This window comes from Onychomys torridus, chromosome 8, assembly GCF_903995425.1.
Source record: "Onychomys torridus chromosome 8, mOncTor1.1, whole genome shotgun sequence".
Lineage (NCBI taxonomy): Eukaryota > Metazoa > Chordata > Mammalia > Rodentia > Cricetidae > Onychomys > Onychomys torridus.
The window spans coordinates 97,941,859-97,957,459 of NC_050450.1; the positions used below are offsets into that span (position 1 = coordinate 97,941,859).

The following is a 15,601-nucleotide window of genomic DNA, read 5'->3' on the forward strand; positions in this document are numbered from 1 at the left end:
TTTTTATGGCTTGTTTTTTTTGGGGGGGGGTAGTTTTAGTTCTAAACATTCACTTACATCTCTCCAGTTTGAAGAAAGCCTGTGATAAAGGCCGTACATCCTCAACAGGCAACTTGTAGACCATCAGAGAGGAGTATCTGTGAAGAAGGAGGAAGAACACTGGGTTTCAAGGTTGTACCCTCACGTGCGTGCATGCCTGGATACAAACAACAACCCTGTCAACTATTTGTGTATATGTACATCTTTTTTTTTTTCTTTTTGGTTTCTTTGAGACAGGGTTTCTCTATGTAACAGCTCTGTCTGTCCTGGAACACACTTTATAGAGCAGGCTGACCTCGAACTCACAGAGATCTGCCTGCCTCTGCTTCCCATATGCTGGGATTAAAGGGGTGCACCACCACTTCCAGCATAAATGTACATCTTATGATCTGGAGATGGTTGCAGTTCCAGTGCTCTCTGATCAATAAGAAGTCAATCTGTGAGGAACAAGACTGGGACACAAGAGAGGAGACCAGTAGCACGATGCCTTAAGAAGGGAGGGAACAAGACTGTTCCTCCATCTTACAAAAAAGAGAGTATGTAAGCAGAAACTGTGAGTTATTTGGTATCAACCTTATTGAGCCTCAAGAACCACCACTAATACAAATGCTAAGAGACACCATTCATGGACTGTGTTGAATGTCTACTACCACCACTAATATAAATGTTGAGAGATGCCATTCATGGATTCTGATGGATGTCTACTACTACCACTGAGCTCTATCAGAGGCATCTCCTTTAATAAGGACTGTTACACCCTTTGGCAAAGGCCACTGAGATAATATAGCCACAAACGAACAGTTGTACATGGCACATTTTATAGCCCCACAAACGCTAATTCCCTCACCACAAGAGCCAGCCTCCAATGAGCAATTTATTGTATTAGTTATTTCCTGTGGCAGCCATTGGAACAGAGGCTTTCTCTTAGTCATGAAGGTACTCACATTGACTGAAGCTAAAAAACAATGAGGAGATAGAACTTTCATTTCTCATGATTCAAAAAAAAAAAAAACCACACCAAAAATAAAGATTAAAATTATACATTTGCATTACCTTTCCTGCCGAGCAGCCTGGGGGAAAAGCCTCATGATCTCCATGTTGATGGGCTCCACCTGCATGGAGGTCTTCACCTTCATCTCCAGCAGGTAATTTTTGCCAAATTTGCTTTTCAGATGTTGTATAGAACCAATACATCTGGAGATAAATAGGAGGAGGCTAAAGTCAAGCAAGGCAAGAAAGTTCTCTATGGATCGTGCAATTCAGCATCTGGGTGCTAGGGGCAGGGCCAGGTAGAAACTGGCACTGATTCTCCAGCTTGTCACAGTGGGCAGTGTTCTTCTATCACAGAAGGTAACCCGGGGTCAAGGGCAGGCCTGGCCGGTACTCACCTCAGCCTCCCAGACACCATGATGGCCACGCGGTCACACACAGCCTCTGCCTCTGCCATGTAGTGTGTGGTCAGGAGGGCGCCTCTCTCTGTGTTTGTAAAGGTGGCCCGGATTGCCTGCCTAGAGTCAGGTCAACAAGGCAGCTGATTAAAGAGAATTCTCAAGGAATTGTAGAACCTTTTAAAGATGTTTCCATTAGCACACAGGCAAAACAAGAAGCACATCCAGGAGAAGTCAAAACCAAGGTATTTTTGTAAGATTGACAGACACATAACCTAACTTTTGGTTAGTGTGTACCATTTAGAAATGGTTTAGGGCTGAACATGGAGGTTGATACTGATGAAATGTTGCTCTCAAAAGTGCTAAACAGCAGAAGAATTAGTGATAAGGCAGAGGGGAAGAAGTGAGGACTTCCTAGAATGTGTGATAATCATAATGTATCTATATGATTGATTTTAGAAATTTCATAAAGTAATTAATATATTGAGGACTTGGGGTTTTTATTTTCATCTCCACATCAGGTTGTTATTGCTGAGGATTTGGAGTTTAATAACTGATTGAGTGGACTAACTGTGCCCTATGCATACTGAAATCCAAGAGGAAAACAGGATTCTTACAGTGAGTGTTAGATGGAAGGAGTATATCTCTTGCTTTTGTATTACAAGTGTTGGCCAGAATGTGAAATTGCATACTTTTTCTATTAATGTTGCTTTTCCTGCTAAAGGATGAATATCTTTATGCTTTTAAGGAAACCATGTTGAAAGTCAGTTTTTACAAGATATATAAATCCACATGAGTACTGCTCCTGAGATCTTACCACATTTGCTGCTGCCCCTCAGGGTCCATCCCGGTTGACGGCTCATCCAGAAGCACCACAGATGGGTTCCCCAGGATGCTCAGCACGAAACACAGCTGCAACAAGAAGAACAACCCGTCTATCATCAGCTTGTGGGATGCAGAGTGAGATACTGAGCCCTGTCCATACCTTTCTCTTCACTCCCTCCGATAGGGTCTTTACTGGAGCCTTCAACTGGTCCTGCAGGTTGAGCGCATCCACCAACCTGAGAAACACAATGAGCCAGTCTTCACTATGCATGCACAGGAAGGAGCACAGAAAGCAAATGTAAATAATACTACAGTAGTGAGAGCTTTAAAAGTCAACAGAGCGGTCACAACTTTGATACCCTTAGGTTACTGCTACTGTTCAGTTGTGGTTTGCTCACCAAGGACTCGTGCACTTATTCTTATCTTTCTCTGGCTTCCTGTCTGGCCATATCATCCCCCACTCATAAATGATGCTGCACTGATATCATTGCTATTTGGCCCTCACCAAAGGCTAGATCGAAGGCTGACATCTTGAACTTTCACCTCCAAAATGGAGTTAGAGAAATTTCTTTTCTTCAAATGTAGCCAGACTCATAGATTAGAATGAGATGAAGCTGGCTAATGCTGGTATTTTATAGCCCGTTTTGCTCATCACACTCTTATTTCTAGGATTTTTTCCATATTGAGAAAACATTGGTAGACTTTTCTCTCTAGGCTTAAAGTAAGAAAAAACAATAGTGAACTAGGTTCTAGATGGCTAAGTCTTCCATAATCAAGGCGCCACTAATTAGGAGCTCCCATCTTTAATTTTGTGTGAACACCATTAATAAGATAACACCCTCCTAAGCAGGAAATGAATGTGACTTTTCCATGTACCGTGTAATAGTGTCCAAGGCATCTTTTTTCTTCAGCCCCTTCACAGCAGCATACAGCTCCAGATGTTCCTTCACTGTCAGGACGGGCCACAGCACATTCTCCTGAGGACAGTACCCCAAGAACCCGAGGCCAGTACCTTCACCACACCCTTTCAAAAATACCTACACACAATAAAATCTTTCTCAGATTCTATTCAAAGCTGTGCATGTGCATGCATGCATGCATGTGTGCATGTAAGTGATACCAAAAATGATGTTCTCTTCACGCACCTGGGTACTAAGAATTGTACAAAATACAATTGCTTTAATAAGACCATGTTATAATAACAACACGAGTTGATATGTCAAGCCAGATAAGAGAAATTTCACATGGTCCCAGGCTCCAGATGACAATCTACAGCTTGTCAATGGCTGCTGAGAGAGGATGAATCAGTTTCCTCCAGGCATGAGCTTCCACATAGCTTGTCTAAACCTAAGCAGTCAGGTCTGGACACATGTTCATATGAGCAATGCTATTCAGACTTAATAGCTTGTATATATGTGTGTAGAGAAAGATGGATAGAGGTGTATTTATATCTATATAGATAACTCTATCTATCTATCTATCTATCTATCTATCTATCTATCTATCTTTATGTTTACATGTAGCTATGATAATTAAGAGACCATGAGTTTGAGAGGTAGGAGTGGAGCATGGGAGAAGTTGGAGAAGAGGAGGAAGAGGCAGGAATGATGTATGTACAGTGCTCATATATGAAGTGCACACAAAAATCATTAAATGTTTAAACAGTTAGGTAATCACTTAGCTCTGGGGAAGTGATGGACCTCTCAACCATTTAAAAGGCAAATATTCCACATTATTATATCTTAGAATCATAGTTTAGACTTTATGACTAAATCCACCACCACAGTTCAAGTTAAGATTGCTTAGTTGGTGACTTTTTACTTGAGTTCTTTCACTGATCCAAATGTTCAAAACAACAGATACTTGTTAAGCATTCCGTTTCCCCAGTAGGGCAGTGGTTCTTAGTAAAGAACACTCCTCTTCCCAGGGTACACCTCACACTATCTAGAGACACAATATTTGCTTGTCACAATTGTGTTCACTTCTGTGGTGGAAAGGGTACTACTGGCATCTAGTGGGTAAAAGCCAGAGATTCTGTGAAATATTCTATATACAACATTTATCCAATCCACAATGTCATTTGTTCTAAAGTTGAGCAACATTGAAGCGACTAACAGAGAAAAGTCCCTTAGCAATGTATCTACTACATGAAAACCAACAAAATGGTAATATTTATTATTTTGATGAGACCAGCCCTGTGCTGTATTTAACAGCTAATGTGTACTCAGTGATCCTGTGTGCATTTAATAGATCTTAAATTATGTTATCCTCAAAAACCCCTACAGTTAGCTGTGTTCCTGTTAGATATGTGAACCTAGTGTATTCAAAGGTTGAGAAATTTGCACAAGGGTCACAAAAGGCAAACTTGGGACTTGAAACTAAGATTGACTTTTGAAACCTAAGGCCTTAACCTTGATTCTCTGTTATTGTCTCTCTCTGGCACAAGAGAAGAAGAAAAAAACCAACAAGTTAACTTTGCCTTGAGAACTTCCATTCTAGAGAGAAAACAGGAAATAATAAGTTGAAACATAGGTGGACTGATGACAGCCTCTGCTTTCATGAGAATACATGCATCTAATATATAAATTAATAAAGTGAATAATTTAGGCAATAAAAGGATTTTTGAGCAAGTGGAACTTAGTGATACTAAGCACATAGCCAAGCACCTGGAGACTGCTCTATCCACTGGGAGTTCAAGCCCACATACCCTACAGGGAGAAGAACAAGGGCCAATCCAAGGGGCAGAGCAAGAGAGAAAGGCAGTTGGCACAGCTCACATTGTGTTAAGCCATCTGCAGCCATGGTAGAGTTTGGACCACTGTGGTAAGAATTTGCAATCAGGAGAGTGATGTGCTTTCATTTGCATTTTCAAAGGCTCCAGTAGCTGCATCAGGTAAGAGCGCAAACGGAAAGGCAATTCATGAAGTATCTTTAGAATCAGTACCCTGTACAGCAATCCTCCATTAACCTGCCCTCTGACCTTCACCTTAGATAAAATGGTAACAGCATGTTCCTCTGAAGTCCTAACTCTGGTTTCTGTCCAGCATTTATCTAATTTAGCCGAGAAAAGTGCAGTTTATACACAATTTAGGATTTTATCCTAGACCATGGACAGTTGTATTGCTTGTCTCTAATGTCTGTCATTTTAGGAAGTTCTAGATCTCCTGCACAGCACCAGGATGGTACTTTGAGAACCCAGTACAACTCCAGGAGCATCTGACACTGCCAGAATCTCTCCTGTCACTGGAGACATCATCTGCCTCCTGGCCAGGTTTTATCTCAGTTATCACCAGAAAGTTTGGCTGACTATCTTATTGCAAAGATACCCATGGCCTCCTGCTACACAAGTGGGCATGTGGCCTTTAATTACAGCATGGAATCAGAGAACAGTTATTAAATATGGGGCTTCATGACTGTAACCACATTAGCAAGACTTGTTGGGGTTTTAGCAGATGTCTTTAGTATAATGCTGGATGAGAAAACTCAGTTTACCAAGTTCTTGGGACAAACACCAAAACCATGTGGTGTCTTCAAGAAAGTATACATGAGTGTATTGTGAATGTATTAGTATATAATATTTTCATTAATATTCTCTACTCAAGGGCACTGTACTGATAAGATTAGCTCTTCTCAAAAACCATTTTTTTGCATTAAGCAGAAAAAATTAATCAACCATCTTCAATTCATATCACTATAATTGACTAAGGACCAACTATGTACTTTTAGGTTGCCATGAATGATCACTATAAAATGCTTGTTCTATTCAACATTTTGAACATATTTCTTCATGTATTACTGACCTTCCCTGCAGTTGGTTTTATGTCTCCAGTTATCATACTAATCGTTGTACTTTTACCAGCTCCATTGTGTCCTAAAAGCCCCAGAACTTCACCTGAAAGAAGCAGGTACACTCAAGAACACACACACAAATAAGTTAAAAAAATAAAACTAAATACAATTTGTGCACTCTCTCTGCAGAGGCACTATACAAAATGTACTACATACATTATTTCAATCTCTCTTTCTCCCTCCTCTCCTCCCTCTCTCTCTCTGTCTCTGTCTCTCTCTGACACACACACACACACACACACACACACACACACACACACACGCACGCACACGCGCACTCGCACACTCGATGTCATTACTAGTTTCATCTTATGGGGAGAAATGTGAGTCTTAAAGAATGCAGACAACTTGCCTAAGGTCAGTTACTAAGAGACCAAGCTGGAATTTCAAAGAAAACTTATTACAGTTACTTCCACAGCAAACACTATTTTTTTTTCTCAACTTGAGACAGGTTCTGACTGCCCTGGAACTCATGTATACATCTCAGGGTGGCCTTGAACTTGTTACAATATTCTTGCTTTAGGCTCCCAGGTTCTGGCATTGTAAGGCATGCCTAATTGTTATGCCTAACTACCATAAACTATTTGTTAAGAATGAAATATACACTACTGTGACTCAGTCAGTCCTGTCTATTATGGAAAATTTCAATTTTCCTTGTGCCAGGAATTAATCAACCCTATGCCAGGACTTAGAATGTATCTCATTGGTAGAATCTTTGCCTAGCATTCACGAGGTTCTGGATTTATCCTCAATACTGAAAAGTAAACAAATACTTGAAATACTTAAAAATTAAAGTCTATGCTATCCTTTTTACTTCTTTCAGTGTGTTTTAAGAGAGAGGCTTAACTTTCCATTTGAAAAAAAAAACAAAAAAAAAAAAAAAAAAAACTGTTACAATTAAAACTGAGGTTTGTCAGCTGGAAGGCACAGCCTGAAGCTCCTGGTGAGTCAGCTGCCTTTCAGCGTTCACCAACATTTGATCACAATCTCACACTCATAGCCCCTTTGAAAGGCCCAGGCTTCAGAGCCCACAACAGCTCTAGTGACAGAACCATGGTTCCTAACCTTTTTTAACACAGAAGGAGACGTTCCTTGTGGCGATCTTTTTCTTTGCTTTGGAAAAGCATTTTTCCTTTTTGCCTGTGTATTCCTTCCGCAGACAGCTAGCAATGATGACTGGCTTCTGTAAAGAGAAGTGAATATCAGTGCAGCGTTCTTCTCTCTTTTCCTGGAGAGACTTCTCCACACCCCTTCCACCAGGACTTCCCTCCTGTAGAATCTTGAGTCAAACCATTCCTGCTACAGACTGCTGTTTTCAAGTGAACTCTCCCAAGTCCCTCTGTGGGCCTTTGATTTTGCAGTGCTGTGTGTAATTTGTGCTTGCTCTTCTGCAGAGAGCTGGAATGAGGCCACTCACATAACAAATAATTTGTTAACACACACACACATACAACACACATACACACACACACACACACACTCATACATGCACAGACACAGACTCAGGCACAGGAGAACTCTCTTCTGAACTGTTTGCACTAGCTTAACTTGGATTATAAAACTCATAAAAGTTGGGGCTGGAGAGATGCACAATGGTTAAGAGCACTTGCTGCTCTTATAGAGGACCTGAGTTTGGCTCCAGGCACCCATCCAAGGCGGCTCAGAACTGCTGTAACTCCATTTCTAGGGGAATCTGATGCCCTCATTTGGCTTCTAGCATTTGTGGGTATCTATATAAAATGATGCCCATTCATACAATCAGGAACATACATGTATACACATAAAATACAAAACAGTCCTTTAAAAGAAACTCATTAAAATCTTAAATTTTCTAATGTTTAATAGTACATATCAAACTATGACTATGAAAAATAACAAGTTAGTGTGTGTGTGTGTGTGTGTGTGTGTGTGTGTGTGTGTGTGTGTGTGTTTGAACACATGTGTGAGTGACTGTGTGTTCCCTTTGCTTTCATAGTTTGTGGTCACTGCATACCTACAGACATCAAGTGATGAACTGTAAGAGCAAAAGAACCCCTGCCTCCCGGCTTTAAAGAGAATTAAGATTGGAATGTTTCTCATCTAGCTGGCAGAATTGTTTGAGGGAGAAAGGAAGAATACTTTTATGAGCTCCACCTCTTCTGTCTGTAGGGCAGTCATAGCACCTGCTGTTCTCATTCTTTCCATCTGAACATCTTCATCCTCTTCTCCAGGTTCTTCTGGGTTTGGAAAAGCATTACAGCTTCTTGGAGAAATTCTAAAATCCAAACAGTGTGTTAAACTTATCAGTTGTTGAAATAGATGACTGGGTACAGCACCACTCAGGTCTTCTGCTCTGTTGTGTACCTTTCAAATACCCTCATTTCTTTCTACCAATGAATCAAATGACTCTGCTCCTATTCATTCTTGCTTTTTAAATAAATATAGTTCTCTTAATCAGTCATCATATATCAGTGATGACATTTCCCTCCTTCAACTATCAAAGCAGCACACCCCCACTGTTATGGATGTTAAGGCAGCTTTCCTTGAGGAAAGAAATCTAGAAGTGAAGTAGGGGTATATTTTATGATGCTGTAAGTTTCATAAGAATGAAGAGCCAGAGCACATGAAATTAGGAACATATCCCAGTCAGTCCAGGGTGTCTGATCAGCATCCCAATGCTCATTCAGTTACTTGGTGTGCTACCTCTTAAGATTGTGTCTGTCAACCCTTCCCGCTGCTATCAAACAAGACTTCTAATCAACTATAATGAGTTGGTTGATTCTTTCTTCTCTCCCTTGGGTCACCTTAGTTACTATGCTTGGATGGTTTCCCTAAACCATGATGTCAGCTGGTCACTCTTGTTTCTTTTTTCTTTTCATCAAACGTAGATTTGAGTTTGATTTTTTATTTTGTGGGAGAAACTGGGTGTGTGTGTGGAGGTTTGAATGAGAATGGCCTCCATAGGCCCAGATATTTGAATGCTTGGTCCCCAGTTAGTGGACCGGCTTTAGAAGGACTGGGGTGTGGTCTTGTTGAAGTAGGTGTGGCCTTGTTGGAGTAGGTGTGTCATTAGGGGTAGGCTTAGAGGCTTCAAAAGCCCATGCCAAGCCCAGTTTTCCTCTCTAGCTCTCTGCCTGTTGTCTGTGCATCAGGATGTAAATGTCTCAGCTAGTGCTCTAGTGCCATGCCTGTATGCTTCCCACTTTGTTAATCATGTACTAACCCTCTAAAACTAAGGAAGCCTCCAATTAGGTGCCTTTTTTTATAAGAGTTGCCTTAGTTATGGTGTCTCTTCGAAGAAATAGGACAGTAACTAAGTGTGTAAAACATATAAGCAACACATCAGTTGCTCATTTGGTAATGTTCAATACCTTCCCCATACTTCCCTATTTCAATATCTTCCAATATCCAGCCTCACTTTTATTTTCTGCTATCCTTCAACACAGCCTTTAAATTTTTCCATCTGTCTCCTCAAGTCTGTGGGAACAGGGCCTGCATCTCAATCACTGTCTTATTGCTCAGTGTATTTCTTTTTTAGACTGTCAACATGTATCCAATTGCTTATCTGTATTTTCCCATTCTCTTAAAGATACCACCTCTTGTATATAACCTAAGTGTGCCAGTGAAATTTCCATCTCTCCTAACATGTCAGGGTCTTGTGTACACTAATGTCACTTTGCCTACTAGACTGTAAGATTGTGAATTATAATAATTTTGCTGAAAACACAGGCCCTTAAAAACAGCCATGGGTTGTTCCCCCCTAACTAATTTAGGCATATTAAAATGTCTAAAGGATGAAGATGAAATGAAACATGAAATTGTATTTGAACGCTCTCAACCTGAACACAGGGTCCATTCCCAGTGATTTCTTCCTGAGGTACCTTTCCAGACATCGCAGAACGAAAAAGAAAAGGAGAAAATGGAAGTAAGGCTAGGGACAGAGAAAGAAAAACAAAATTAGCTTCATCATAAACACAATTGCTTTCATACTGGAGCTCATTTATGAGACTGACCATCTATAAAATGGCATTTGATAACATTCTCACAAACCTGAATATAATCTATCTGATATTGTCTGAAGCTGTCAAAGTTAGCCCTTCTGTGATTCAAGAAAGAAGAGTATAGACATGGGGGCAGTGGGCCAGCGAGGAAGCGCCATGGATAAAGGCGCTTGCTGCCAAGCCTGATGACCTGAGTTCAATCCCTGGGACACGCGTGGCGGAAGGGAAAATGATTCCCACCAGTTGTTCTCTGACTTCCACATGCATGCCATCGCATCTGCCCCTTCCCAAGCAAATAAACAAACAAACAAACACATAATAAATGTTTAAAAACTAAAAAAAAACGCATAATAAATGTTTAAAAACTAACAGTAGTAATGAGTTGATACAAGTACCAGTGATGCTGCTTAGAGTTTGGGCTCCATGCTTGTCAGCAGATGGTCACTGTCATGTGAGTGGTTCAGATCTAAAGGTGTGTGTGTGTGTGTGTGTGTGTGTGTGTTACTTCTTATGCCCCAAATTTCCACATAATTTGTTGAAACTCAAAGAAACACAAAAAAGTACCAATGTTACTTGCTGTGGGATGTCATTCTGTGTGCTGGGAATATGTTTTGCTCTCATTGGTTGATAAATAACGCTGTTTGGCCAGTGGAGAGGCAGATAAGGTTAGGCGGTATATTCAAACTGAAGAGGGAGATGAAGAAGGGTGGAGTCATGGCAGACACTGCAAGCCACCGCCAGGAGAAGCAAGATGTGAGAGGCCGGGTAATGCCATGAAGCCATGTGGCAAAATACAGATGAATAGAAATGGGTTGAATTAAGTTATAAGAGCTTGTTAATAATTAGCCTGAGCCAAAGGCCACACAGTTGTAATTAATATAAGCCTCTGTGTAATTATTTTATAAGCAGCTGTGGGACTGTGGGTGGGAGAGATTTGTCTGGACCGCGGGGCTAGGCAGGACTGAGAAACTTTTATCTACAGTTGCCCTATGTTATGGAGATCCTGAAGTGTTGTGTCTGTGCGTCAGGTGTCTTCATGTGCTCCAGCAGATATTAGATGGGGTAGATGTTAGAGCAGGCCAAGTCATAACTCTGATTCTGGGCCTGGGCAGCTGCAGAGCCTTAGCGAGGATGCAGCATTGATAGTGTAGGAGAAACCAGAGGCCTCAAACCAGACCAATGACTCTTCGCAATGAACACTTGCAAGCAAAGATACATGGACAAAGGGGTTTACTTTGTGACTCACTGTGTCACAGTGCAACTTCCATGATGAGATTTCTATTTTTTTTCCTTTTTTCTCCCTTAAATTTTGTTTTATTGGGTAGGGGGAATACAGGGTAGAGGGTGGATGAGAAGGAACAGGGAAATGAATGGGATCAAGATACATGATGTAAAAGACACATAGAATAAATACAAAGAAAGTTTTAAAATGTACAAATGTGTCTCCTAAAGCAAAAATATTAAAAAGGAAATGCCATCTTACTATCAGCAATGCCAGAAACAAGACTTGAGATTCTGAGGCTCCTAAGTAATCCATAGAGTCATAAGAAATCTGCAAAATGAGAAGACATGTTCAAGTGAATGTTCCTCTAATCATGACTCATGCTGTTTGCAATGAACCCATGTAACCTGGGTACTGGGCAGAGTCTGTTCCTGACCTTGGTATGCTGCCCTTATCCCCTAGTATTTCTGTGAACTTGAGCTTGTCCACAGGCCAAGGGGCAGGATACTGTTCTGTGCAACAGTGGGAATGAGCAAGATTGTGGGCAGCCCCTGAAGATGCTGGCAAGTCTTTCTGAAGCAAACTGTCTCCCTGAGCTGAGTTCACCTGCTTTTCTCTTCTTATTCATACTCCTTCTCACTATTCCTCCTCTACAGACCCTGGATTCATCTTGTTCTTATCTCCTGACATTCATTTTAGAAAGTAATCATGACTACCCTCCAAACTAGGCAAATTTTTCATATGGAGTTTCACCACATTTAAGTACTGTCCCATTATATCTCAATAAAGAAGATCTCATTTCATCATGAATAAAGGGTAATGGGCTAATTTCATTTCTTGGGCTGTATTCATCAAGAGATCTTTCTGGATAGTTTTAACTCTCAATTTTGCCTACTGTACTTGAAAAGCGAGTTCTGTTCTCACAGATCTGCCAATTCTACTGATTCACTCCCAGAAATAATTTTTCATATAATTTTTCATGTATTTTCTTCTGGTATCAAAATGTTAATTCTGCCTTGAACATGTCACACACAGTTAATGACCACAATTCCTTCAAAAGAGGGGCATCTCATTTTCCAAAAGAGAGACAGCCTAGTCTCTATCTCCACACACTCTGTTTTCTTAAGTGGATGGTGGATCCTGTACAACAGACAGCAACCTCTCCACTTGTACAATGCATGCTGATGGTTTTCATTCACCTTTTCAGAGTTTACTCCCTGGACAATGCTCTTCTCTCTTACTATGAGGAATTTCATATTTCACATTAGCGCAGTATGACACTCCTTAGGGAAACTGAATTGAAAACATCGACCACCCCGATTCACCTGTTCTTCCACTTCTGCTGTCTTGACATAAAATACATAGACATGCTTGTCATGCCAGCGCTTGCTTGCCTCCCATTCTCTACTAGGCTCACCAAGTAAAGCTGATGCTTTCACTGAAATGGACACTGTCGATATCACCCATGACCTTCCTGTCCTTGGACAGAACGGTCTTTTTCCAGCTGGCATCCTGCTGGACTGTTCAGTAGCAGTTGGTGGCTTACTAGGTTTTTATTTATAGAAACACTCTTATTTCATCCCTGGAAACTGACCCTTCACTGCTGAGGCAGAGCTTGGATGGGGGGATGTGACAGTCTGAAGTCAGCAATTTCTCTGGCTCCTGTTCACACTAGTTTACTGACTCTTCTCTCCAAACTTCTCAGTTTTGGAGTTCAAAATCAAGTCCTGACTCTTTTGATTCCAACTTCTATTTGCTGTGTAAGTTACTTTACCCAGTTATACTGATTTTACCAACACTCATAAACTGATGAATCTCAGATATCTGCTCTTAATCTCTTCAGAGGCTAAACTCCAGGTCAATATATACAACTGGCTGCTGCATGATTCTTTTCAAGTAATGCATCCTAAACTGAATAGAGGAGGGACTTTTCTTCTGACTTATAGTAGGGTTCCCAGGAAAGAAGGCTGTGAAATGATATTAGTCTGGAGTTTCCATTGGCCTTCACAAACCAGAGCAGGGCGTTTTATTAATAAAGTACGTGGCTGTGTCCTTTGCACACAACAGAGAAATCACTTTCTGAAAATCCCAACTTCAAACATTGCACAGCTAGGGACTGACTTTGCCTGAATTGATAATATTCAAGGCTTTCTTTGATAGTGTTACACTTGATGATGGTAGGAGAAGAGTGAAATTACTTACCTCAGAAAAAATTAATAGAGAACCAATTAGCGTGAAGGGTGGTATTAAAAAGGTGCAGAACAGGAGCGCTAGAAACCCATACTCATTTATGTCAGTAGCAACTATGCAGAAGATGGTGACCTGAAATGAAAGCACAGTACAGTGTCACTGAAGCATATTGATATGAACAACAGCTTATTTTCAGAGAGAACAGGAGTTCACCTCATCAACGTTCCTATTATAGATTTGCATCTCATGCAATACATCATTGCCATCATAATTTTTTCTTTGTGTTACAAACTGTGTCACAATTTTATTGGAAGGCAATACTTTTCAAACACAATGTAAAAATCAGATTTTGATGATGGCATTCTTTGGTCTTTCATTTCTATACTTCTTTTTTTTTCCATTTCAACATAAGTCTTGGATATCTTTCCAAGTCTAAGGATACTGGCTATTAATTTTCACAGCTGGACATTTCCTTGATTGAATATGTAAGAGTTTATAATTTTGTTGTCAAAAATTTGTTGTTTGATTTTTCTGGTCATATTAATTGTGATATACCTTAATATTTTCTATATTGACACTTTCAGAGTTGGAGATTAAAATCTTTTTATTAAATTTTTCATTTCTATTATTATTTTATGTGTCAAGGATTTTATCTTGCTTACATGCATGCCTGCATACTGTGTGAATGCCTGGTACCTGAGGAGGCCAAAAAGAGGATGTTGGATTCCATGGGACTGAAGTTACAGACAGTTGTGAGCCAACATGTAAGTGTTGGGAATTAAACTCTGGTCCTCTGGAAAAGAAGCCATTGCTCTTAACCACTCAGCCATCTGTCCACCTCCCCCCAAATTAAAATCCTCTTTGTGCATTTAAAAATCAACAGTTGTCAAAAAATATTTCCAAAAATGTGTGACATTCTGTTCCTCCAAAAGCCGTGATGGGTGTATATGTTATGCTGTGCCTCGCTCACTCAAGGTGTTACAGTCAACTATTGTAGCTGGAGTTTTCTCTCCAGGTCCTACCAAGCCCCGACAGTCCGACAGCCCACTTATAAAATAAACACACAGATGCTTACATTATTTACAAACTGTATGGCCGTGGCAGGCTTCTTGCTAACTGTTTTTATATCTTAAATTAACCTATTTCTGTTAATCTATAAGTTGCCACATGGTTCGTGGCTTACCCGTATCTGAACATCTGCTTCTCATTGTTGTGGCTGGAGGCGTCTCTCTGCCTCAGCCTTCCACTTCCCAGAACTTTCCTCTCTCCTTGTCTTCCCTATACTTCCTGCCTGGCTACTGGCCAAACAGTGTTTTATTTATTAACCAATCAGAGCAACACATTTAACATATAGAACATCCCACAGAAAACTATTGTAGGCATCACTGTCCAAGTGCTAACACTGAATGAGTAATTTATAATTTTATCTTTTATTATGGCATTTGCCATTGACTTCTCAAATCTGTGCTCCTGAATTTATGTTTATTTTCTACTGGGCATGTTTCAGAAACCAGGTGATGTTTCTTTAACCAGTGTGATTACCTCCTTTACTTTGACAGTTGCTAATACTCAATCAGCATTGCATTCTGGTTATTGTTCATTATTATTCTTTTTGCACTATTTAAATACTTTTATTCCTGAAAGAAGGTAACCGTACATTTATACAATGTATCCTGATCATATCCATCCAACACTAACTCTTCCCTCTGGCTCCTTCTAGTACCATACTCAAGGTCTCCCCAGCTTCATGTCCTCTTTTACTTTTTGTTGTTATTATTCTTTTAAATTCCTTCTAAGCCAGGTGAGGTGGTGCATGCCTTTGGTCCCAGCACTCAGGAAGCAGAGGCAGATCTCTGTGTATTTGCTGCCAGCCTGGTCTACAGAGTGAGTTCCAGGACAGCCAGAGCTACACAGAGAAACCCTGTCTCAAAAAAAAAAAAAAAAAATTAAAAAGAAACTTCTGGGTTGGCTTTACTTTTTATCTAGAACATTGTCCTTTGCTTGTCTAAGTAAACATACCAACAATTTTCATACACTCACACACATGTGCACATGTACACATGCATACATGAATAACCCCCTGCCCACATGCACACACACAACACATA

The 15,601-nt window shown here is 40.4% G+C and overlaps 1 protein-coding gene across 6 annotated transcripts in view; it reads right to left on the reverse strand.

Moving 5' to 3' along the window:
• The window catches only part of Abca9 (ATP binding cassette subfamily A member 9), an 80,870-nt gene that overhangs the window by 4,835 nt on the left and 60,434 nt on the right, over positions 1–15,601 (reverse strand). For 5 of the 6 annotated variants that reach the window (XM_036194660.1, XM_036194662.1, XM_036194661.1 and 2 more), the window contains exons 26-37: positions 13,506–13,625; positions 11,565–11,633; positions 9,920–10,011; positions 8,220–8,355; positions 7,167–7,284; positions 6,053–6,144; positions 3,129–3,289; positions 2,413–2,488; positions 2,245–2,339; positions 1,428–1,547; positions 1,093–1,233; positions 58–137 (exon numbers count right to left, since the gene is read on the reverse strand). In XM_036194660.1, the coding sequence (XP_036050553.1) occupies positions 58–137; positions 1,093–1,233; positions 1,428–1,547; positions 2,245–2,339; positions 2,413–2,488; positions 3,129–3,289; positions 6,053–6,144; positions 7,167–7,284; positions 8,220–8,355; positions 9,920–10,011; positions 11,565–11,633; positions 13,506–13,625 (1,300 nt within the window). The remainder of the gene's footprint in view (positions 1–57; positions 138–1,092; positions 1,234–1,427; positions 1,548–2,244; positions 2,340–2,412; positions 2,489–3,128; positions 3,290–6,052; positions 6,145–7,166; positions 7,285–8,219; positions 8,356–9,919; positions 10,012–11,564; positions 11,634–13,505; positions 13,626–15,601) is intronic. The other variant, XM_036194663.1, reaches the window with a different exon arrangement.